We start from the raw sequence: 27181 nt of genomic DNA on the forward strand, positions 1-27181 counted from the left end.
ACCAGGGCCTTCATATAATACCCCTGGAGGTTTGGTGTGGGGCTGCACCAAATCCTGTGCCCCACACCATATTTTCCTTTTATCCTCCTTCTTTCTTTCTTTTTACTGAAAAAGCCCCCTCACATCTTCCAGTGGCAAAAAACCTATAGTCTTTAAATCTGCAGATGAAGCAGGAGGTTCTGGACAAACCCCAAAAATGGCAAAATTGCCCCTTATTAGTGGCCACAGGAGAATTCTGAGCATTTTAACATTAATTTCAGGGGTATTACGGGGCTACATTTGGGACCCTAGGGCCTCCATACAAACCACAGGCCACATTTTGCCTGACCTTAAATCTGAATCAAGGTGACAAGAGGTTAAATTCCTGATCATTGGGAGGTAGCTATCCAGCTTCCCACTTGCTAAACCAACCCTTTCTCAGCACAGGTCTCCGGAAGATCAGAGGAGGATTATGTCCAGTTGCTACTCTCGGACAATACCCCTTATATTACGAGACAAGTGGCCAAATTCTGTGTGGCAGCAATGGTTATTCGTAATCAAATGTTTGGGTAGGTGATTTTATATGGATATGTTTTTAATATAACAATAGCTGAGGTTTTACTTATATTAAGGATATATGATGGAAAGAAGTGGTTGTTTTATCACGTTTTAATAGAATTTTATTACCCTGACTGACCCTTCAAAATTGTAATTATATGTATCTATTTCATATTGATTTGGTTTTACAGTACTGGTCTTTTACCATAAAAAAAAGTATTCATTCATTCATTCATTCAGCACAGGTCTGTTATTTAAGGTTTTCCATCCATTGAGCTAAACCACAGAGATTTATTTTGGGACTCAAGGTGGCTTACAATACAGTTAAAAACAACAGAAAATTAACAGACAGTATAAGTTATGAGCATTAAAACAGAATTAAATTCATTATGTTATTAAAATAAAATTAAAATTAAAAACTGCATCTACTAATTAAAATCCTAATACTAGTTTGCATTTAAAATGAGAAAACCAGTGCATTAACTAACAAGTTGTGCTTTGGGGCTCTAAACTGTGAAAGAACTTCTTGCTGATGGAAGGACACTGAAGAGAAGACAACCAAGGGGGTGAGGGAAGGATCACATTGCAAAACAAGTCTTCTTGGTCCAGTTTATTCCTCTTCTCTTTTTGTTGTTTAGTTGTTAAGTCATGTCCGACTCTTCGTAACCCCATGGACCAGAGCACGCCAGGCCCTCCTGTCTTCCACTGCCTCTGTAAATACTATCTCATAAATCAGCAAAAAAATCACATTTGTACACTTAGCCACTGCTGCCAGCAAAACCATCTGACAGAAGTCTAATACAGCACGTAGATCAGTACAGCTAGACCACTTAACTGTCTGTGCTGCAGGGTCAGAAGACCAGCAGTCGTAAGATTGAATCCACGTGACCGAGTGAGCTCCCATTGCTTTGTCCCAGCTCCTCGCCAACCTAGCAGTTCAAAAGCATGCAAATGCGAGTAGATAAATAGGTACCGCCTTGGTGGGAAGGTAAAACGGCATTCCCTAGTCACGCTGGCCACGTGACAATGGAAACTGTCTTCGGACAAGCGCTGGCTTTACGGCTTGAAAACAGGATGAGCACCGCCCCCTAGAGTCGGACACGAATGGACTAAAAATGTCAAGGGGAACCTTTAACTTTTACCTTTATGCTACTTTGATTATTAGTCAACCCCTAATGCCAAATACTTTCAGCCCAAGGAACTGGCTGTATGCCAACTCAATCTCACACATCAATCTGACTAAATCACCTTGAACCCATACACTTTAGCTACCAATGTTCAACATGGGACGAGAGCACTGAGCCCAACACATACAATCTATGACACCCGAAAGCAAGTTCACTTGCCACTAACAGTACAAGACAGCTTCCTTTGTTGCTCTACATTATGTAAAATTGTCATATACCTCAATTATTCTCCAAGGGTGGTTTGAAAAAAAATTACAGGTGACAATGTTCCCTCTCTTCTACTTTACAGATCCCCTATGCTCCCAGAAATCTGCCCTAGAAAGGCTTCAAATCTTTGGAGCAGATTGTTCCACCTCCTCTCAGCCTGTGCTAAGGCACAGAGAGAAAAAGAGTAATCTTTCAGCTCCTCTCGCCCCAAGCCACGCCATTCAAAAAGGTCCTTGTGTGCTCTAATGAACCAGTTTCAGAAAACCAATGTCAGCAGGAAACAAGGGTGCTCCTGTTAGATCCACTTAATTCTGGATCCACCCCAGTAATACTATATTATTTTAACCAATGGCACAATGGTGGTCACAACTGAGAGAATTAAGCAGTGGTGCCAGCGTACGAACAGGTTCTCTTCATCTTCATAGCAACTTGAAGATTTTCAGGCTCAAGGTATTCAATGTATTTACCTTACCCAACCATTAGTGTGTTGTGTTGTTTAGACATTCTATTATTGACTAAGCCTCTGTGAATATGAAATTCTATGCTTATAACTCTGTTTATTAAAGAGAAATTATATTGCAACCAATCCTGCCTTGGACCCTTGTAAACACTAATTTCTGAAATGGATGCAAACTGGCAACTGTGGCTTATACAGACATTTAGACAACCTCTAGCTCCAGCCACGCTTCCTGTGCGGAAAGGAAGCTTCCAGCTATCAATAGAAAACTTCCTTTCTACAAAGGAAGCTAAAGTGGAAGTTGGCTTATGCTACGCCTCCCAGCTAGACTTTTTCCTCAGGTGAATCATATTTATCAATCGGTAGGTATTGGCAATTCAGATGGAATGTACAGAACTGAGAATTATGGAATCTTTCATTTAAAAAAAAAATCCAAAAATCCCATGCCTAGTTTACACATTTCCAAGCACAACAATAGCATAATCACACAACAAACAACAAAGCAACACTGATCCATGGATATAACAGCAATTCCCATAAATCATGGAGTAGTACTTTTTCTACACTGAAGGGAGAACAACTCTCGTCTATATACCAAAGAGATTATGTCCATTCACCAAATTAGAAGGCGTCTGAGTCAAAGAGCAGGAATAGAAACAAAAGGGCCATGAAAAAACACATTTTCCTCAAGGACAAATTTTCAATTCCTTTGGTGGGAAAATTGGTAACTAGGGAATGAAGATGCAAAACAAATCCATTTTTTCCTTTCTGAATCAGGGAAATGAATTTTAAAGACAAGGTTTCACTCACTCAAAATGTCAGGAACTGCACAGTATGAAAATTAAATCCAGAGAACAATAATATAGACAACTCTAACATCCAAGCTGCTTCTCCACCCAGTGAATGCTGCCCTCTTCATAAGAGGAGCATACACGCATATTCATTTCTTATTGACTGCTGCTTACCTTATTCTGAGTGAACTCTGTTCTGCATTAGTGGAGACAATCAGAGGAAAAGGAAGACTGTTTCACTCCAAGCAATACACTTCATATTGTTTATTGCGAAAGTCATTGTTTCTGTTCTCATTTTCTTCTTTCTTAGATGGCAACAGACATGTACGTACCTTGGTAGCCTGATGTACAGCAATATGCAGCTCTCTCTTAAGAGTCTTTTCACAATTCTACTTCTACAGAACTACTTCTGTACAGCTTATGTATTGTAAATTTCATAAATATGCTGAATAGCAGCAAAGTTAGTGATTTTATGAGAAGCAAGTTATGAATGAAAAATTCTGTGATGCTTAAGCACAGAAGTATAGGTTTGGCGTGAAAATAAATATTGTGTATATTTTATTTTTCCTTGAAATTTTCCAACAAAATACAGGTTTCTTTCAATAGCTTTAAAATTTCCAGAAATTTCACATCTAAGCAATAAGAAAAGCCCTACTGTACAATACTTCTGATTTCAGCAAGTAAATATTTCTCATTTTTTATCAGAAAGGACTGGCTTTAGCACAGTTCAAACAAAATCAAGTTCCTTTTCTCCCCCCCCCCATTAATTAAGAAGTAACATATTTGTATATGCTTATCAATACTACATAAATTAAAGTTACTTTAAGATAAAGGCTGCAGTACAAATATACTGTGCATATCTTGTCTCTTTAAATGTAGTACAGTATTAACAATGCAAACTCCCATGAGATCATTTTTATTCAAAATGGATCTGGGAATTGTTCCACAATATAGTGGATCATTCTTTGGAGAGAGAAATAAACTCTCATAGACAATTTTAGAACTCCATCTGGATGCAAGGAGGATATGCAACAGTAACAAGAGAATAACTATATGTAGCCAACTGACTACTTCAAGTATTGTACTGAAAAACTGCTCTAATCCCTCAATTATTTTCTATTTTGCTAGTATCTCTCAATTTTATTAAATGAATTTAATCAACTCCTCTCCTTGTCAATGAACCAGTTAATATATTGATGCCTGTATTAATATCTGATGAACTGACTCCATCAAGGAAGCCACCGCCTTGAGTTTACAAGAGCTGAGCATGGCTGTTGAGAAGATATTTTGGAGATCACTCATTCATAAAGGCAGGAGTCCTTTGAGTTATGGCAACTCATTCATAGGTCACCATAAGCTGAAGGTGACTTGACAAGGTGTGACAACAACATTTATATTTACCTACACAAACACATGACATAAACACTGGTATCTAGTTTTCAAGAAAATTAAGTTAGATGATATCTCTAACCTGTTGTGTGATGGTTTCCCATGGCCCCTGCCAGAGGCGTTCCCTGTAGCATTCATGTACGCCTTCCCATATTTCATCTAAAGTTAAAGGCCTTCCATCTGAATAAAAGAAATCCATATAACTCATTGTGAGACTAATTATATAGAAAAAATGTTTCCAGATAATCCAACAGCAAATATAGAACCAGCACTGAGAATGACACAAACTATTCTTAGTAACAAACAAGCTATATAGTACCATCTAAGAGTATTTGTGGAGTATCAAAGAGGTGGCTGAACTCTGCTCATTGATGTTTTGCAACTGTTCTACCACAGCAGTAGAATAAGTATGCTCTCTCTCTCTCCCTTCCTCAGTCTGGTGCCTTCCGGGGTTTGAGGACTGCTGCTGTCATTTTCCGCACCAGAGTTCAACACACCAGCAGGGCAGGTGTTGAGAAAGGCTGACCCAGAGGATTCCTTACCATACAATGCTGACTGGTATCTACTGATAGATATTGCATTGAGGCTAAGGTGTTATAAAACAATGGAAACAGACATACAAACTTTGCTGAATATTTGTTTCTGGCAAATGAGAGAATGTTTTGATACATTTTCAATAACTATCATTATCTTGGCATTTATCAGATGTCAGAAGGCCATTACCTTGTGATAGATTGGTTTATTCCATTGACATTTTCATGTCTGAGAAATAAACAAGATTTATTCATCTAATTAACATTTGAATGTCATATTTAGATACAACTTGAAATACTGCTGCCATCAGACTCCGTTTTGTTTTGTTTTTTTGAACATATTCAAAAGGGAAGGCAGGATTCACAGTTCACCACTTAGGAAGACTAACTTCAACATGTGTGAAACAAAACAAAATATAGGAAAATAAGAACACAACTTGTACTTCCAGGCAAATGTGAAGGACAGTACAAAGGAAGGGGACAGGGTTGCAGTTTGAGATTAGTAACCAAATAGTCCAGGAATATCTTGTTACAGTAGTTTGAATGAGTTCCAATTCCCATGACTGGATGAACTGCATCCAAGGTTATTGAAGGAATTGGCTAAAGACATCTACCGTGTTTCCCAGAAAATAAGACAGGGTCTTATATTAATTTTTGCTCCCAAAAATGCATTCGGGCTTATTTTCAGCGGATGTTTTATTTTACAGTTATGTCATCTTCTGGTTGCTGCACAATACTGCATAATGGTGGAGGGCAGGGTTTCACTTAACTCGGGCTTTTTTGGGGGTAGGGCTTATATTACGAGCATCCTGAAAAATCATACTAGGGCTTATTTTCAGGTTAGGTCTTATTTTCCGGGAAACAGCGTAAGAACCACTGTCTATTATTTTCTTGATATTACTGAGTGCCTGATGTTTGGAGGAGGGGTAACATTGTTTCTATCTTCAAAAAGGGGGAACTTGGGAACTACCGCCTGACATCAGCCTGACATCAATCCCAGGGAAAATTCTGGAGCAGGTCGTAAAGCAGACACCCTGCAAGCACATTGAAAACAATACAGTAATAACCAGCGTGCAACATAGATTTGTCAAGAACAAATCCGGCCATACTAATCTTATCTCATTTTTTGGATGGTGGGAATGCTGTAGACATAATATATCTTGACATCAGCAGCATCTTTGACAAGCTGCCCCTTGATATTCTGCTTAGCAAGCTAACTCAGTGTGGGCTAGATAGAACAACTATCAGATTGGTTATAGAGACTTACTCAGAGAGTGCTTATCAATGGTTCCTTTTCAAACTGAGAGGAGGTAACAAACGGGGTGCCACACACAGCACAGTCCTGGGCCCAGTGCTCTTCAATATTTTTATCCACAAGTACTAGTCCCCTTCTATTTGGTGCTGGTTAGGCTTCATATAGAGTATTTTGTTCAGTTCTGGACACCGCACTTTAAGGAGGATGCCAACAAACTAGAACAAGTTCAAAGAAGGGCAACAAGGATGATCAGGGTGCTGGAAACCAAGGCTTAGGGGAAAGATTGAAAAAATTGGGCATGTTTAGCCTTGAGAAAACAGGACTGAGAGGAGATAAGACAGCACTCTTCAAATACTTGAAAGACACTATTACAGAAGAGGGGCAGGATCTGTTCTCGATAATCCCAGACTGCAGGACATGAAATAAAGGGCTCAAGCTACAGGAAGTCAGATTTAGATGAAATATCAAGAAAAACCTCTTAACAGAACAGTACATCAATGGAACCAATTCCCTCAGGAAGTGGTGAGTACTGCAATGCTGAAGATATTGAAGAGAAAATTGGGCAACCATCTTTCAGATCTACTTTGATTTGGATTCCTGCACACAGCAGGGGGTTGGACTGATGGCCTTATAAGCCCATTCCAATTTAATTATTCTATGGTTCATTATAAAATTTCCTCCACAAAAGTCACTGTTACATACAGCACTGATGTTACCTGTCTGTCATGGGTTTGGAGGGAAAGTTCCATCCTATGGGGAGTGGAAGGCGGGACATCAGGAGGAGGGGCTGTACTGTATAAATAAGTGATGCCTGTGTGGTGAGGGACACACACTGAGAGAGACACTGGGTTGTGACGAAGCAGCAGCTGGGAAGAAGGAGCTGTTGTGGGAGTCTGTGTGTCAGACAGGGTACTACTGTGTGTCAGAGTACCAACCTGATAGGTTCAGGTGTCTGTTGGTTAGCCAGAACTGATAGGTTCAGGGTCTGTGCTTTAAGTTAAGGTTCTGGGTGAACCAGACTGTATGCTTGTATGAGTGAGAATAAGCCACGTTACTTTATTTTATTCACCTGATTGTTTTATGTACCCTGTTTGTATTTAAAATAAACCTTATTCTTTTTATTGTTTAAAAATCCATCCCTGGTCTGTGTGACTTCTTAAAGGGAATGGTTGGTGGCAGCTTAGTGTAACTGTGTGACATATCCCAGTAGGTCTGGGTTTGTCACATTGATTGGTGTCCAGCGTGTGGGATACGACTGGTCCAGTTGTCCAGCGGTCCAGCAAAGCCTTGGCAAGTGTGCCCAGAGCAAGGGGGGTCTAGTCAGGGACAGTCTGAGGCGCGTAGGTAATCTTCTAGGTGTACCTCACGGGGAGGTGCGCTAGTAGAAGAACGTGCCAACTGGGGAGACTTAGATTAAGGTGCTCTGAGGCAGCCTAGTTTTGGCGGGAAAAAGCTGAGGCAAAACTGCATAGTAACAGTGAGCTAGCTTGCCAGCTGAGAGGCCCAGCAGAGGGGGGTAGGCTCTGACTCGATACTGTTGCAAGTTAGTGCTGAAGAACAGCAGCAATCTCTAGGGAGAGCTGGTTCTGAGGCAAGAAGGAAAAAAGTGGTCGTTTTATTTTGAGGCTTGACTTTTAAAGCAGCCTGTTCTGAGGGGGGATTATGCCCTTGACTCGAAGCCAAGTAGCAGACATGAGTGAAGTGAAAGACCCCCAGATTGACCAAGGTTCTGAGGATGAATTTGGCTCAGTGCAGGGTGACAGCACAGGAGAGCAAGACCCAGAACTCAGAAAATTGCTCATAGCCCAACAGCATGAACTGAGGATGAGGCAATTTGAAGTGGAGGAAAGGGAAAGGGAAAGAGAAGAAAGGGAAAGAGAGAAACAGCGGCAATTTGAGTTAGAGAGAGAGAGAGAGAGAATGGAGAGAGAAGAAAGAATGGAGAGAGAGAGAATGGCGTTTGAATTAAAAAAACTGGAACTGATGAACCAGAACAATAATAACAATAGGGATTCTGAGGGAGGCCAACTGTCTAAGGCTGATCTGAAGAAATTCCCTGTGTACCACAAGGGAGATTGTCCTGAGGTGTTCTTTTCCCTAGTGGAAAGAGCGTTTGTGGACTTCTCAGTGAGGGAAACTGAGAAGATGACCATCATGCGATCTTTAATCAGTGGTAGCCTGGCTGAGGTTTATGCCGAGATGCCTGAGGAACTGATGAAAGATTTTGCAGAGTTTAAGAAACTGGTGTTTGCAAGACATGGGATAAATGCGGAGCAGCTGAGACAAAGATTCAGGTCCCTAACCAAGAAGCCAGAGCAGACTTTTACCCAAGTGGGGGCCCAATTGGTGAGGCTGCTTGAGAAATGGCTATCTCAGGAGGGAACAGAGACCTATGAGCAGCTTAAAGATTTGATAGCACTGGAACAGTTCTATTCAGTCCTGCATGGGGAATTGAACTTCCAGGTGAGGGAAAGGAAACCGAAATCTGTGGCAGCAGCCGCAGAAATCGCAGATTTTATTTCCCAAATAAGAAAGCCCTTGGGTGAGGGGAAATCTGTAGGGAAACCCAAAGAAACCTACAGCAAGTACTCTCAGGGACCAGGGAAAAGCCAGCAAGGGGGAGGGGCCCATGGTGAAGGGAAGCCCTCAGACATGAAACTAAGACCTCAGATTTTGGAGGGAAAACCAAAACAAGATGAGAGAGAATCAAAATACACCAGAAAATGTTATTTCTGTCAGGGAAAGGGTCATCTAATCTCAGAGTGGGAGAAATTAAAGCAGCTAAAAGGAATGGTGCCTCAGAATTCTAGTGGGACCAAGCCAAAAGCTGTGTTCTGTGTCCAGAAAGAGCAAGGCTCAGTGTCACAGAGGGAGCCTGTTGCCATGACTACTCAGTCTGGAACAGCTACCTCTGCTGATCAGGCTGAGGAAAATGGTCCTCTTATGGAGGTAAAGCGCTGCTTGCTGATAAAAACAGATTCTCAGTTGTTTGAGACAGCAGGGGTGGACGTAGGAATACTTGACCGTCAGTATAGGGGGCTGCGGGACACTTGTTCCCAGGTAACCCTGTGCCATCCCGATATTATTCCTAGGGAGTTTTTAATCCCAAATGAGAGCATGAAGGTGGCAGGGATTGAGGGGCAGGTAATCTCTCTGCCAGTAGCAGAGGTACCTGTCAACTTTCAAGGCTGGAGGGGAGTTTGGAGGCTAGCGATTTCATCGACTCTGCCAGCAGCCGTGCTCGTGGGAAATGACCTGGCTGAACATGTGAAACGGGTGCTAGTGATTACACGCTCACAAGCCACCACGGGGACAGTTCAGGGGGGTAATGATGAGCCAGAGACGGAAGCAGAGGGGAGTTCAGAAGCTGTGGTGGAAACCTTAACCACAGACAGCAGATTTGGACAGGAGCAAAAGGCAGACGCCACTCTCCAAAAGTGTTTTGAACAGGTGACTGACGCCCAGCTAACACCTGAAACCCCAGTGAGATTTCTGGAGGAAAAGGGGATTTTATATAGAGAGACCCTGAGGAATATCTCAAAAGGGGGAGATGGGATCAGAAGTCAGCTGGTGGTACCTGAAAAGTATCGCCCCATGATCTTACAAAGGGGTCACTCTGACATGTTTGCTGCACACTTAAGGGTGAAAGGGCCCCTTGATTTGATCAAACAAAATTGGGAGCAGATCACCCAGGATGACCCACAAGACGTTGTGACATACATAGACACCTTGAGGAATGACCTAAGGAGAAATCTAGAGCTGGCAGCAGAAAACCTGCAAGCTCAGAAGGTCAGACAGAAAACATGGTATGACCACAAAGCTAGAGAGAGGCACTTTGACCCAGGGGAGGAAGTGCTTTGGCTTAGGCCCTGCAGAGAGAATAAACTGCAGCTCAAATGGGCAGGACCATATAGGGTCATTTCCAAGATGTCAGACCTGAACTACCTAATAGAGCAGGAGGAGAACCAAGCAAGGAGGGTGGTTCATGTGAATGCCCTAAAACCCTACTACAGAGGGGAACAGAGGATTTTATTCGCGATAAAAGCAGCTGAGAGTGAGGAAGCTGAATTACCCTTCTGGGAGGGTAGAGGGGAAGTAAAATACAACCCAGAGGAGGTAAAGATCAGTCCTGCACTCACCCAAGACCAGCAGCAAGAACTAAAAATGCTGCTTAGTAAATATCAACAGGTGTTTTCCAACAAGCCGGGGATAGTGAAGGGAGTGATGCATCGGATCCACACAGGGGATGCACCCCCGCAGGCAGTATCCCCATACCGAGTAACGGGACCCTATAGGGACAAGGTGCGGAAGGAGCTGGACGAGATGCTGAGGGAGAACATAATCGTCCCCTCTTCTAGTCCTTGGTCCTCTCCGATAGTCCTTGTGGACAAGCCTGATGGGAGCATTAGGTTTTGTGTTGATTACAGGAAATTAAACCGTGTAACCACTCCTGATGCCTACCCAATGCCCAGGCTAGACAACCTGATTGAAACCATAGGTGGTTGTCGGTTCATCTCATCATTGGACCTGGTAAAGGGATATTGGCAATTAAGAATTGATCCCAGGGATCAAGAAAAGACTGCCTTTTGCAGCCCTTTTGGTCTCTATGAGTTTCGAGTCCTGAGCTTTGGTCTCAGAAATGCACCAGCCACATTCCAAAGGCTGATGGACCAGACCTTGGCAGGGCTCAGTGACTTTACAGTGGCCTACATTGACGACATAGGGATCTTCAGTAATACCTGGGAAGATCACCCGATACACCTGGAGTTAGTGCTGCAGAGGTTAAGTGCAGCAGGGCTAACAGTAAAGGCCAGCAAGTGTCAGCTGGGTAGCCCAGAAATCAAATACTTGGGTCACATGGTAGGGGGAGGAATGATAAAACCCCTGGAGGCCAAAATAGAAGCTGTTCGTGATTGGCCTAGACCCAACACCAAGAAAAAGGTCAAATCATTTCTTGGGTTGGTGGGCTACTACAGAAAGTTCATCCCGAGGTTTAGCGAGATTGCGGCTCCGCTGACCGATCTGACGAGGAAGAAGGCTGATGACCGCATCCCGTGGACCAGTGACTGTGAGGCGGCGTTCCAGAGGTTGAAGGAGGCGTTAATCAACTATCCTGTCCTGCGTGCTCCAGACTTCGACCGTGAGTTCATCATCTACACCGATGCGTCTAACAGCGGGGTAGGAGCAGTTCTGTGCCAGGAGGATGAGAATGGTGACCAACATCCAGTGTCCTACCTGAGTAGGAAACTTCAAAAAGGTGAGAGACATTTGGCAACCGTGGAGAAGGAGTGTTTGGCCATAGTCTACGCGATCCAGAAGGCCAAGCCTTACATCTGGGGAAGACATTTTATTTTGTGTACTGACCATTCACCATTGCAATGGTTAAAGACAATGAAAACCCACAATAGCAAACTTATGAGGTGGGCTTTAAACCTACAGGACTATGACTTTGAAGTGAAGGTGGTCAGAGGGTCAGTGAACTGTGTTGCTGACGCCTTATCAAGAAGACCTGAAGATTGAAGACGGCGAAAGAACATGGACTATATGTATATAATGATGACAAAAGTTAAATGTACCTGGTTTTGAAGTTGGTTTGTAAAAATAAAGGTAAAATTGATGTAATGTATATGGTAAATGTTTAAATGCATATTTGCTATGTTTAACTTAGAAAGTAAGTATGAGTAAGTATAATATGGTAGGTATAACTGTTGTTGTGTATTTTATACAGGTTGTTTTTTGGTGAAAAGCACTTTTAGCTTTCCCCCTACAAAACAACTTATAAAGAGGGGAGGTGTTACATACAGCACTGATGTTACCTGTCTGTCATGGGTTTGGAGGGAAAGTTCCATCCTATGGGGAGTGGAAGGCGGGACATCAGGAGGAGGGGCTGTACTGTATAAATAAGTGATGCCTGTGTGGTGAGGGACACACACTGAGAGAGACACTGGGTTGTGACGAAGCAGCAGCTGGGAAGAAGGAGCTGTTGTGGGAGTCTGTGTGTCAGACAGGGTACTACTGTGTGTCAGAGTACCAACCTGATAGGTTCAGGTGTCTGTTGGTTAGCCAGAACTGATAGGTTCAGGGTCTGTGCTTTAAGTTAAGGTTCTGGGTGAACCAGACTGTATGCTTGTATGAGTGAGAATAAGCCACGTTACTTTATTTTATTCACCTGATTGTTTTATGTACCCTGTTTGTATTTAAAATAAACCTTATTCTTTTTATTGTTTAAAAATCCATCCCTGGTCTGTGTGACTTCTTAAAGGGAATGGTTGGTGGCAGCTTAGTGTAACTGTGTGACATATCCCAGTAGGTCTGGGTTTGTCACAGTCACTTTCTCTATAACTTAATCCATGCACTTCCATTTTGCTTAATGCACATTTTTGAGAGACTTGCTGGTGTTGAGAACTGTAGCTTTCCACAGCACAAAAACAAGCAATTGCAGGACGTTTTCTATAGAAGCTCATTTTAGGTGAAACAGTTTTGAGATGCAGTACTACCTATGCTGCCATGTTCAGTGTCATATTGTTCAAGCCAGGACTGCTCCATTCACTATAGGTGTCATATACAGTGGTGCCCCGTATAGCGAGGTTAATCCGTTCCGGATTAACCTTCGCTATGCGAAAACATCGCTGTACGGGCAAGGAAAGCCTATTGGAACGCATTAAACTTAGTTTAATGCGTTCCAATAAGCGTCCAAACTTACCCCTCCAGCGATGTTTTCACGTCCGGCGGCCATTTTGGAGCCGCCGATCAGCTGATCGGCGGCTCCAAAATGGCCGCCGGATGACCCGAAATGGCCCCCTATCAGTGTTTTCGCGCCCTCCCCTTGCTTACCGAGGTCGCGAAAACGCTGCGGGGGGGCATTTTGGCCGCCGGACGCCCCAATCGTCGCAAAGCGAGTGAGGCGATTGGGGCAGATCCGTATAGCGATCCCCAAAAAGGGATCGCTATACGGATTCTTCGTTAAACGGTGCGCTCGTTAAGCGAGGCACCACTGTATATTTTACTAGCAGTTCTACTGAGCAAATTACATAATTTTTTTTTGATGACAACTCCCAGAATCTGCCAGCAGCCATGGCCATTGTCCATGTTACTGTGCTAGTGGCATTATATACTTCACCAGTACTGAACAGGACTCCAATTAATGGTTTCATACCAATGACTCAATTAGATACTCCAATGTACATATTTAGATTGCTGAGTGCTAAATCATCTTGAATAAAATAGAATGTGTACTGTAAGGAAATGTGCTGTTCAAGCTGAAAATAAAGTGTCATTCAGATATTTTATTTATTTAATTTATTTATTCTATTTATACCCCGCCTATCTGATGAAACGGCCACTATAGGTGGCTTCCAGACAAGTAAAATGTAATAACATATACATAAAACAAAAATAAAAATATACAGAAACATTAAGCAATAAACAGTAAACAATAGACATGAACAATAAAGAATAAACAATAGGCAAATTCTTCAAGAATTACAACATTAATAGAGGACTCTTCCCCCCCCCCACACACACAGATTGAACCCATAAACAGAGACAAATACAGTGGTTCTCATCAAACAATTGCTGACCTTGATCCCAATCATGCACTGGTTGCCTGGAGAACATCTGCACAATGCAACCTACCATACTGTTGCAGACCTGTAAACACTGCATGCAAAATCGAACTGTTAACCTGAATTAGAGTTGACCACTGAATCAATGGTACATAACTAAAGGTTGTTGTGGGTTTTTCGGGCTCTTTGGCCATGTTCTGAAGGTTGTTCTTCCTAACGTTTCGCCAGTCTCTGTGGCCGGCATCTTCAGAGGACAGCACAACCTTCAGAACACGGCCAAAGAGCCCGAAAAACCCACAACAACCATTAAATCCTGGCCGTGAAAGCCTTCGCGAATATATTGGACCTAACTAAAGTTGACTTAACAAGTACAATCCATTCAGTAGGTCTACTTCATGTGGGGCTAATAATTGGATTTAGTCCTATTTATTTATTTATAATTTGTATGCCACTTCTCTACTAAATTACCCCAGGTTGCATTTAAAGCTATTTAATAGTATAGGTCCACAGAAAAACAGTTCTGTCACCACTGTAACAACTAAAGGGCATCTAAGTAGAATCCATAAGAAATAATGTTTAAATCAGCATGTGTCATACTTTTCAGGGCAGAAGGGGAAGAAGGCTACAAAGATAAAGAACCCCAAGTTGGATACAGAAATCATCTAAAAGTCATTATTTTCTACTGTGAAAATCCCCATGACATGTGCTTAAAACATATAATTATACAAATAGGAACAATTAAAATTCTGTGCTGCAAGGGGAGCTGTTGGAACACAATACTAAGACTGCATTAGATCATCCATCAGCTTTTGTAATACCACTTCCAGCTATAAGGAGTCATGTTTCAACACCTCCGATTCCCTGATGCTGACAAGCTAAACAACTTGTTTTGTCTCTGGGAGCTCTTCTCTGGTGATTAACTGTTCATAGTGAATACTAATTATATGAAAATACTAACTTAAAAAAACTATTGCATTATTCCCTTTAACTGCAATATCACAATTCCACCCCCAACTGTTTGCTCCCAAAATGTATACTGTTCTGGACAAAAAGATAACATTTTTTTCCAAACTACAATTAAATTAGCATATCTCTTCCTATACATTTAAATTACTTTGTGATTTGGGCAGCAAGAGTTTCTTTATTCTCTCATCTGCAACCAAATTAAATAGTCTATTCCTACTTCCTTAAATGTTTGCAATAATCCCAAGCATATAAGCATATAATTGCACTGTGACATGTGTGAATTAGGGAATCATTACTAGCAATGGACCCAGAGATAATCCCCCCCAATTCCATATATCCTAACTTGAAAATATGCCCTGAATTGTCCTTTGTATGAAAAGGAACCTCATATTAAATATCCTTTCACCAGAGAAGGGTTCATCCATTTTACATCCAAAGAACTGGTTAAAATGCTAACATGGCAAAATTAAAAGCCATTAAACAATACAAGGCAGCAAGCGATTAAATCTACCAAACACATTCAAACGAGCTTAAGCTACTTTTTAATTAAAAAGGAAATGATATCAATAGCAACATTCAGATGTGTTGATCTAGATAAAGCTAGATCATTCTAAACACAAAAGCTGTTGCTCCTACTATAGAGATGACTAAGTTTAGAAATGACCTCAAGAATTCAACTCCCTAGCCCCAGGTAGCGTGGTACTCTTGGGACAGAAGAGATGGAGTACATGCAGTGCTGCTGTACTATCAGTTTATGCTTACTAACAGAGTAAGTATTACTAACAATGAATTTGAAAGGGGCAGAATTCTCAGCTTTCTGGAAAAATGAGAGAGAGCAAACGACTATGTGACATAGGTTGCAATACACTGTCCAGAAGAACATAGGTTAAAGTAAAATGCACAAGAATGAAAATACATAAAGCAAATTCCTGGTGCAAATAGTTTAAAAAGAAGCTTATGGTAGATGTAATAAGCTGCTTTCTCTATTTATATATAAATATAAATAGAGAAAAATATTAATTTAAAATGAATATTTGGATAACTCCATATCAGGGACACCTTTAAAAAACTCAGACGAGGCATACCATTCCTGAGTGTAGCTTGTAGACTTGGGGAAGGGTCATTTAAAGAATTTAAAAAAATGATCAGCAGCTTTAGTCAACCATAGGCTTTCTGCCAGAAATATAAAGATCACATTTCTTCAGGGTGAAATGATATCATCTGCTTCAAGATAATGATGCTACCTACAGAATCTTAAACATACATGAGAGGTGAATCATAAAGCAATACTTCAGGTTTTTTTTACCATTTAATTTTCCTGCTGGTTTAGTAGAAATACTATGGAATTTCATTTATTTTTCTTTTAAATATTTATTACATGTGCATGGCATCTTACCTAAAAAACATGCCCGAAAATAAAGTACAGGAGCTTGATAACTGCAGGAATACAAAACATGGTATTCATAGCGAATCACCTCCGATGCTGTAGAAATTCCAGCCACTTGTGAGTCCTCTGGACCGTCCTGAAACAGATAACATCCATAAACAGTGGGAGTTAAAAAGGGTAGGGGAATAACTTACTGCTAGTGCATCACAGTATCAAATCGTAAACATCTGAACTACTAATAAGTCCTGCCATTTTGCTGTTACCTGTTTCATCATAATAACGGTCAACTTGCATAATAACAAGTCAACTTGCAAGCATTCCAAAATGTTATAAATATATCAGTTCATTTGTTGCCTTGGGTAAAAACGGCAGTCACTCAATGATCTCTAGACAATCTGCACTACGTACAGCTAGCTCTGTGGCAAAATTTCTACAAGTTTTGCCAATGGAAAGGAAGGACACATTTGAATTAAATGGAAGATTGCTCCCAGCTTGCTACTGCTGGTGCTATGACAATGTTTTTCAAATACTCAATGCACTTCATATATACCCGTCTAGTTGTATTGTGTACAACTACTTTGTACACTCAGTCATTCAGAATTATTAACCTTCTACATTGCAGATGGGAGAATGTAACATCAGACCGAAATTCAGAAAATAGGGCTTGTCTATGGCTTCTTGGTAAGCTCATGGCAGAAGCAGGATGTGAACCAACATCTTCCTAAACTTTTCCCCAATCTTTTAACCATTTTGCATATATAGTTACATGATATTAAGTAAATTCTGAATTATGGTGACTCTTTCTAGGGTTTTTAAGGTATAGAGCACTCAGAAGTGGTTTACCATTCCCTTCTTCTGAGAGCTCACTGGGACTGTGAAGCTTGCTGAATACTACAGAAACCGGCTCTTCTCCTGGGTGGCATGTTGGAGAATCACACTCCTGACACTTGGCTCCATAGCCAGGTGCTCCAACTCAGTGAGCTATACAGGCAGCATTCTGCTACTCTATGCCATGTTTGTCTTCAACTTGCAGTTCTCCAAATGTTGTTGGATTTCAGCTCCCATTAGCCCAACAGTAAGGGATGATGGGTGTCACAGTCCAACAGTTAGAAAGGCACAAATCAGCCATGTCAGTCTATGAGATTTCCAAGTTAGGATCAATTCATGCAGCCAAACACACAAAATTCACCACAGTCATGCAATTGCTTGCTTGCTTTACAGTACTCCCATTTTGCAGTTTAACTTACGTTTTATTACACCATTACTAAAGCAATTTTTATCAACACTGTATTTGGTAACTTGGTAAATTGAGCCAGATAAGTGGAAAAGCCTTTATCCTTTGATGCAGTATTTCCACTGGTCTGCATGGACCCAATTGACTCATATTCAGAAAAAGGCAGTTTAGTTCTGCAAAGTGTTATGGATGTCCAGTCATTTCAAGGGATAAAACAGCTTCAAATAATATTTTTTCAGAAGTTAAAGAGATGCTGAACAAATCCAAACTCAGAAATCCACGCTGATGAGATAGATTTAAGAGTATTTTAAAAGAAGAAATGCCCACCGTCCATGCTTGCTAAAAGACCACTCAACTGATACATATAGTGCCGTTCACAATCTTTTAAAAATTACTAAAAATGGAATGCCTCTGCTGACTGAAAGAAGACCATTCTTTAAATAGAAGAGTAGATAAATATACAGTATGGTAAAAAATGTAAGTTGTAACGGAGTTGGACCCCACTGTACAAATATACATTACATTCTCCCCATTACAATTTCCATTCCATTATTTTTATGAATGCATGTTTATGTACTAGCCACTTACAAAGTGGATTTATTTGCAGGGACTGAGGCTCAGGGCTTTTGAAAATGAGGCCATTAGCAGCAGAAAATCAGCTTTCCAAACAACAGAAATGCTTTAGCAACAGCTAGTGGTGTTTTGCACCTTAACAAAGCTTAGGTTTTTTTTTCCTTTCACACTGGAAAACTACAAGAACTGATCAGATAAAAGATGACAGACACAGGTGTTAAAGCTCAACTAACACTTAAGTTTAAGTGGGACACTTAACATTATGTCCCAATTTAGAAAATCTGATCTTTCTAAGAAATATGCCTATTCAAAATATGATTAAAACTAGTTAAGGCATGTATTAAGGAAGAATAGCAGTACTGTATTTTCTAGGAAATCACTGAATCAATTTTAAAGCAAACTGTTAAACAGACCTTTGCAACACTACAAATCTTTTTGAGTAGAAAGAACTTGTGTGGTTTTACTAGAGAGTCAGAGCTTGCTCACTCTCCTTTTTTGCCTGCTGTTTTTCTACAGACAAGGCAAAAGCTGTATCTGTGATTTATAAACATACAAGGACTTCTGAATCCTCCTTAAGGCCAGCTCTAATCCCTTTCTGTTTGGTAAACAGTAGTAACAGGATGTGTGACATAAAGGCTAGAGTACTCATATGTAATCCTTTGCTCTGTATTTCCAATAGGGTGGATGAAAAGAATTTACCGGGGAAGTAAACGTTGATGTTTGCACATGTTGATAGCATCACTTTACTGACACCGAGCCATGTTCTAAAATAAGTTTAAGTACCTTCAATATAGCCTTTACAGATCTTAACACCTTCTGTGACTGAAGAGAAGAGACCAGAAAATAGGTGAGGTTACATGCATAGGAAGTACTCCTTTAAAACAGATTATCCCAACTCTAGCCATTATAATTGATAATGTCATCAAGAAGTAAAAATTTTAAATCAGGGAGAAGCTAGAATGACTCAATGTGATACATCTCTGAGGACACAATCCTGATTGTTTTACACAAAAGTAGAAGGAAGTACAAAGATGTTCTCTATACAAGAGCTTTCCATGTTAATTGCCGTCATGGCCCCACACAGAGCAAGAACTGCTGTCCTAATGTGTTGGAAGTGATCAATCAGTTATGTTAAATGGGGTTCTTCCTGCTTATATTCTCAGACATCCATTAGCCAGTTCCCACCCCACCCCCGAGTTCCTGCTGCACAAACTATTTTAAGAAATTGTTGCAGAGTTTTGAATTTCTGGTAAAATTCCTTCTTGCTATGCAATAAAAGTACAGAGACCGCGCTGGAGAATAGCTTCTACTCCCTCAAAGTTCACCCCTTTCTCATTAACTGGCATGTAAAGTCTCAGTAACTCATTCTGAGATATTTGTAGTAGAAACAGCAAAAAACTTTTTCTTCACTTACACGAAGTTCCAGACTTATATATGCTGTTTTCTTTACTGCACACATACTTAGCAACAAATTGATTAAACAGCAAACTATCAAAGGCCACCAAAAGACCAAAAAGAGGGGGGAAACTACTCAGCAGAGAAACAGGGCTCTCTTTTGAATTCAAAGGCTTGAAGGAACAATTGGTTAGTGCTGGACAGATAGAATCACCACAGCTCAGAACCCCCCCCCACCTCAGTTACTCAAAGTCAAGACAGCATGCAAGATCTCCCCCAAAAACACCAGCCAGCCCCTTCTGCCTCCCATAACCTTCTCTACCACACTCATTTACCTTTCTGGATGGTTTTCTAACTCTCAGGAACACCTTTCTGGGGGTACAGGGGACTGCAGAGAACGAAAAGAAACAGGAAAAACAGGGCAAGAGCCTTCCATTTTGTGTAAGTGAAAGTACTTTGAATTACCATAGCGACTCAGTGGGATATGAAAACCATAATGAAGGCTGTTTCTTCTCCCTAGATATCTGATAGATATATAAGCCCTATAAACTAGGGGCATATTGCAGATATACTCATAACCATAGACATATTGGGGTAAATATAATTTTGATCCCAACCAGAACAGACCTGTTGAACAAATGGAACCTGTTAGTCACAACTGACATTAAGCAAGCAAAAATCAAAGCAAAGCATGCTGCTTATATACCGCCCCATAGTGCTTCAAGCACTCTCTGGGCGGTTTACAAGTTAATTATGCAGGCTACACATCCCCGCCCCCCAGCAAGCTGGGTACTCATTTTACTGACCTCAGAAGGATAGAAGGCTGAGTCAACCTTGAGCCGGCTACCTGGGATTTGAACCCCAGGTTGTGAGCACAGTTTTGGCTGCAGTACAGCAGTTTAACCACTGCACCACAAGGCTCTTAGGCCCTACTGTCAGACAGATGAATTTACTCTTTGGCATGCATATGTCATAATGTGAACATTATATTAATCATTCCAATGAAAATATACACGAGCATAAACAAAAAATTAGTTCTATTACTCAGGTCTGATTAATAGTGTGTTATGTAGGCTGCACACCTGCACTTTTCATTGATTCCAGCATAATTAATGTTTGTGTGAAAGGCTTGACTCAGAATAGCTATCAGTGACCAAAACACTTGCAGTGTAATGAGGGAAGTACCCTAATTGTTCAAGTATTTAACAGAGTATATACTTTTAGGTTGCACTTTCCAGAAAAATAACTCTGCATTTCTTGAATTTTCAGTGATTGCTTCTTTGTAACTATTTTACTTGCACGGCTGCTACACTGTATGGGGAAATGGGATCTGGGATTGAGTGTTTCCTACACAAATTAGGAAGTCGTCATGAGGAAGCATCTGTTATTTTATTATATGGATGTAAAAGGATTCTTGTGCTATCATAATGGGGCTCTGAGCAGATGCTTTTAAATGCTAAACCTAATGCAATATTTGTTTTACAAAAAAGATAAGCAACTAACACCTAATTAATAATACGTGTTGTTTCAGTAAATGCACTCTCATTTACTAATGAGACATGTCAATCTTCAGTTTTTTAATCATATGTCAGTCAATACACCAAAACTTTCCCCCTTCAAACTGTGTTATAAATTGTTTTTAAAACTTAATCCAACATACTGTATATTTCTAACAATTTAAACATTTTCAGTGTCTTCTCAGAAATTTTTTTCTATTTTACATCTTCTTAAGCAAAGTTTGGCTGTTAATAGAAGCTGTTAGTTTGGCTTTGGCAGCTGTTTATAAGATCCTGGAATGCAGCCAATATTAGTAGGGCTAGGTGAAGACTGAACAGAGACCTGGAAAGCCTCTCTTAAGAAAGAGGGAGACTGACAGAAGTTGCAATAACAACAGCAACAACCGCAGCATCTTTCCGTCCCCAGTTTCAGATATTATGCCACACTTGATTTGGACTGGATTTCTGAAACCAAATTCAGCACAGATGTAAAACCTGTTTTATATGCATAGCTATGCATAACACAGTATAACATAACATAAATATACAGAAATATCAGATGCAGTAATAAAAATAAGAGGCATCTATCTATCTTAATAAGTGCACTGCCAAAACCGGTGCTTAATTCTTCCCAAAAATTAATATTGAACAAACGTAAAATGGAACTTGCCTCAAGAAGCTGGGAGCAAACATAGCTGAAACTAAACAGATTTGTGGAAATGTGAATATAATAAGATATATCTAACAAACTGTAAAACATTTACTGATTATAGTACACTGGAGGAGCACTAGGGACTAGAAAGCAACTCAAGCAGTACAACGCTGGTATCCCAACACAACAGATATTTTAATGTAAAGCTGTGTCTGAATATTTTATATGCATGTGTACAATTCAAACCTTAAGAACTGCAATTTATCATATAAAAACAATCTTAAAAAGAGATTGTCCAAAAAAATCTTAGAAAGAAGATGCCCTCAGCAAATATGACTTTTATAGTTATTAAGAAAGCATTCATTCAGGATTATCACTTAGACTCTGAAAATCAGAAATGAATAACTCTGTATCATCGCAACTCACTTTTCCAAAACACTTTTCACATTTTAAGCTATTGTGTGAATCATGCTTAAATACTGCCCGTTTTACATTTCAAATTCTATACCTTCTTTATTTACCTTGGGCAAGCTGAGCACCAGATCAAATGAACATGAAAGGCAACATCATTATAATGTTAAACAAATAAAGATTAAAATTAGTGTAATGTAAAAGGTGCTGTTGGGGCTTGTTTGCCTAGTCTGATTTTATCTATATATAAACCAAGCCCTATGAGGCAAGACTGAAAGAATTGGGCATGTTTAGCCTTGAGAAAAGAAGAGAGAGGGGTGATATAGTAACACTTTTCGAATACTTGAAAGGCTGTCATACAGAGGAGGGGCAGGATCTGCTCTCGATCATCCCACAGTGCAGGACACACAACAATCGGCTCAAGTTACAGGAAGCCAGATTTTGAGTGAATATCAGGAAAAACTTCCTAAGGACTAGAGCAGTATGACAGTGGAACCAATTGCCTCGAGAGGTGGTGAGTGTTCAAACGCTGGAGGCATTCAAGAGAAACTTAGACAACCACGTGGCAGATATCCTTTGATTTGTATTCCTCCATTAAGCAGGACATGGTTAAAGGGACATGGTGGTGCTGCGGGCTAAACCACAGAAGCCTGTGATGCAGGGTCAGTCGTAAGATTGAATCCACGCAACGGAGTGAGCTCCCATCGCTTTGTCCCAGCTCTTCGCCAACCTAGCAGTTTGAAAGCATGTATATGCGAGTAGATAAATAGGTACCATCTTGGTGGGAAGGTAAAACGGCATTCAGTAGTCATGCTGGCCACGTGACAATGGAAACTGTCTTCGGACAAGTGCTGGCTCTACGGCTTGAAAAACAGGATGAGCACCGCCCCCTAGAGTCGGACAGGACTGGACTAAAAATGTCAAGGGGAACCTTTACCTTTACCTGGACTTGATGGCCTTGTAGGCCCCTTCCAACTTCACTATTCTATGATTCACTGCTACCTAAAATGTATTCCTTATTAATCCTGAATTCAGTTTGACTGCTGAAACTCCACATTACTCAAATATTCAGTTTACTTCAGGGGGGTTTATAGGAACACATCTCACATATCACCTCCATATGAGAATAGTGACTGTCAACGTTACAAAGAATGGCATTGGGGCTGCAGTAATTCTTGACATGTGAATATTGTTTCCGTCACACCATATGAACCACCAGACCAAGTGTGCCAGGAAGGCAATGACACCTGCAGCTGGGTTTCAGCTCCAAAACATAAATAATGGACTGAAAGAAACACAAATCCCCAAATCATGCCTTAAAGCTGGATATTCCACCAGACATTAATCCCCATCCACACTGCACATCATCAACAAACAGAAACCAGGACAAATAATCCTGCAGGCAAACAATTTTTTTGTAATCCAAATGCTTGAACCAAATAAGATAAACACTCTGCCATAAAAAGCAAAATCCTAAATTCTGCTATCCAAGATTGCTAGTCAAATTAATCTGAAATAAATATCTTTCTTAAGACTAAATAACACTTGATTATTTGAAAAGTGGAAACAGGGCTCTCTAATACTAAACATTTAATTCATGCTAAGGAGGAGGAGGAGAAGGAGGAGGAGAACTACTATGACTGACAACTACAACAATGACAACGACGACGAAATGTAGAAATCCAAACTTCTTGCAAAGGTTTGTTGGACAAAGCAAAAAGGCAGATTCTTCAAATTCTATGCACTTATATGCTAATTAGGAGAAAGAAGGAATACAGCTTCAAGATTATTACAAAATTTGTGTTGACTAGAAAGAATCCTCTATGGCAGTGCCAACTTTGGATCCCCAGATGTTCTTGAACTAGAACTTCCAGAAGTCTTCACTGTTAGCTGTGATGGCCAGGATTTCTGAAAATTGTAGTCTAAGCACATTTGGGGACCCAAGGTTGGGAACCACTGCACTGTGGTATTCCTTCCACAATATAACAGCTCTATGGGAAATCCTATTCAAATTCAGGATAACATTATATGCACTCTCTCCCACCCATTTCTTTACAAACTTCCCTTTTACTCACAGTGTTAAACCCATTGCAACATGATAAATTATTATTTTAAAACAAAAATAAATATTTTGTGGCAACAGTAGACTTGCATCTATATGGATTATGTTTGTGGCAAAATACATGCTACATTTGTTTTATATAGCTCCTCAGAAAACTGGAATCCTTGACTTGCATAATGTTTATCAGCATTTTTAGAACAAATATATTTCAGAAATTAAGTGTTTTACTTTGATAAAATATCTTGTCAGGACAAGAAAAAATATATTTACTTAAGATAAAATACATCACAGTTTTTCAGTGATACATTTAATATGATACCAGAAAATAAACATAAATGTGTGGAAAGGAACCCCATGGATATCAAAATTAGAGACTCCAGCATGATAACCATGCATATGAAGTCGCTCTAATTGCTGATCTCAGATAAAAATTAGCTCCTTATACAGTAAGATTTACCATTTACCTTTATGTAAGCTACTACACTTTGCAGGAAAATTAAAAGAAACAATAGAAATGGAATATCCCTTTTTAATTCAGCAGCTTTCTTGCAAGGTACCAATTATCTACACAGAGAGTTGAAGAACAGACTAGCGATTCTCCTTGATTTCCTAAATTAACTGCTAAAAAAGCATATTTGAATGCCTATCAGGCTTTTTTTTGGCTACACAATTTTTATCACTCTGTATGCACACTTTTCTTTTTCTCTGACCGCATGGATGGATAAATAGAACTAGAAACCCCTATTACAAGTTATTCAAAACTCCAAGGGGGGGGGGGAAATTGTGTATAGTGCAACTTGTTCCACCACTGCTTTGATTGGAATCAAAAGGAACACAGCAGGAAGGTATAATATAAATGGAAAAAAATGTCTGAAAACCTGAAAACTCTTTTGTCAACTGAAACCAATTAGCAAAGTATGAAAATTGTGTCATGGGTGACAAAAGCAGCAAAGGCAATACTAGACTGAATCAACAGAAGCATAGTGCCTGAATCAAGAGAAGTAATGTTCCTCTATTCTGACCAGTCAGGCCTCATGAAGAAAATTGTGTCCAGTTCTGGACACCACAATCTTGGCATGGTGGAATGTGTCCAGAGGAAAGGAGTAATAATGGTAAAAGGTATGGGAGCCAAATCTTATGAGGAACAGCTGAGGGAGCTACTGTATGTATATGTTGGGAGAAGAAAAAACTATGAGCTAACATGATAGCCAACTTCAAATAACCTCAAGGGTTGTCATGGGGAACATGGAACAAGCTTGTTTTCTGCAGTTCCAGAAGACATGACCTGAAGTAATGGATTCAAATTACAAGAAAGCAGATTTCACCTAAACATTATGAAGGACTTGCTGACAGTAAGAGCTGTTCAACAGTGGAATGAACAGCCTCACAATGTGGCAGACACTCCTTCACTGGCAGTTTTTAAACAGCGGTTAAATAGCCCCATGTCAGGGATGCTCTAGCTATGGACATCTTGCTTCAGCATGAGTCTAGATGACCTTTTGGATCCCTTCCAATAGTCCTATAATCCTACTGAAGGAAACTCATGATCATTAAGAAGAATGGTGGAGATTCAAGCCAAACAAAGTACAGTGGGGTCTTGACTTGAGAACTTAATCCGTATTGGAAGGCGGTTCTCAAGTCAAAAAGTTCTCAGCTCAAATCTGCATTTCCCATAGGAATGCATTGAAAACCATTTGATCCGTATCTGCTCTTTTCCGTCCATAGAAACTAATGGGAAGCTGCTATTCCGCCTTCAACCACTAGAGGGGGATATTTTGTTTCTTTTTTTCTTAGGTCAAGAAAGGTTCAGGGAAGGCAGGGAAAATACAGTCCAGGCAGTACAGTACCAGGCAGTCTGAAGACTGTCTCCCAATCCACTCTCTAAATGCTGGGAGGAGTGAGGAAGCGGACAGGCACCCTTTTCACTGGCCAACAGTTAACTGAAAGTTCAAATTTTGCACTTTCCCTGCCTCCCACGTGGGTTTTTTCAGTTCTTAACTCAAATCTAAGTATGTAAGTCAAGTCAATATTTTCCTATGAGAGTGGTTCTTAAGTCAAAATGTTCTTAACTCAAGCCATTCTTAAGTCAAGACCCCACTGTAAGTTCTTCAGTGCAGTAAGCCATGAAATTTGCTTCCACAGGATGTAGCAAATTTGGATAGCTATAAAACTGTATTGCATAAATTCATGAAGGTCTTCTCAGTGGCTGCTCCCAAACTGTGCAATTCCTTTCCAATAGTAGGACTAGTCTGGCTCCTCCCTGCTATCCTTTGACCAATAGACAAAGACAGTTATAGTTGGCCACTAACTGACCGATAGAGAAACTGGTGTTGTACTTCTTTCCATTGGTGATGGTGTGTTTTCTTACTACTGTGTTTCTAGATGGCTTTTGAATTGTGTTATTTCAATGTCAGTGAAAAAGCAAAGAATCAAAGTGTAGTATTGCAGTACTGGTCAATATTTTCTACAGGTGAGACAACTGAAACAAGACCTCTAGTAGATGACGGAAAAAGAACAAACATCACAAAAATATTATTACATGTTTGACATGGTACTTACTGATGTGTCTTCTGGTTTGGTTTTTTTTTTTTTAAACCATCACAGAAAAAAGTAATACCCCAAGGAAAACACTGAAATCTACTTTAATCTCTTCTAATTTCTGCAGATGTTTCATTACAATGAACAATACAGAGTCTTAAACATTTAGCTTCACTTTGAAACTGTAAAGGGACAATTTCTAAAATGTATTATTCTTGTCAATTCAAAAAATATACAGGTCATATGACAAAAATGCCAGTGTAGTTCAGTGCACAAACCAAATCCACCTCCACTTTTTAATTCCAAGTGGGCTTAGTAAATTAATCATAGCCTGAACTGCCCATTGGAGTTTAAGTCCAAATATTTATGCAATATGCTAAAATACATTATCCATCCAACGAGCCCAGACTGCATGAACACATTCAAATGGAGAACTTTTGAAGCTATTTTATTATGGAAAATTTTAATGGACAGATGAAGCTGAAATAACTAATTGCTGTTTAAAATAATTTATATCGCGTATGTGCCTTTCTGCTAGTTGAAGTA

The 27181-nt window shown here is 40.1% G+C and overlaps 1 protein-coding gene and 1 long non-coding RNA gene across 4 annotated transcripts in view; one reads left to right on the forward strand and one right to left on the reverse strand.

The window, feature by feature from the left end:
- Nucleotides 1–27181, forward strand: part of LOC144587055 (uncharacterized) — a 663623-nt gene that overhangs the window by 621046 nt on the left and 15396 nt on the right. The gene's annotated exons all lie outside the window — the stretch shown is intronic.
- ATG10 (autophagy related 10) overlaps nt 1–27181 on the reverse strand; it is a 119827-nt gene that overhangs the window by 30651 nt on the left and 61995 nt on the right. For all 3 annotated transcript variants that reach the window (XR_012084495.2, XM_020790329.3, XM_020790327.3), the window contains 2 exons: nt 16284–16410; nt 4651–4748 (listed from right to left, as the gene is read on the reverse strand). Coding sequence is in view for 2 of the 3 variants with exons in the window: in XM_020790329.3 (XP_020645988.2) it covers nt 4651–4748; nt 16284–16410 (225 nt within the window). In the remaining variant the exon portion in view is untranslated. The remainder of the gene's footprint in view (nt 1–4650; nt 4749–16283; nt 16411–27181) is intronic.

Source organism: Pogona vitticeps, chromosome 2 (assembly GCF_051106095.1).
Source record: "Pogona vitticeps strain Pit_001003342236 chromosome 2, PviZW2.1, whole genome shotgun sequence".
NCBI classification, from domain to species: domain Eukaryota; kingdom Metazoa; phylum Chordata; class Lepidosauria; order Squamata; family Agamidae; genus Pogona; species Pogona vitticeps.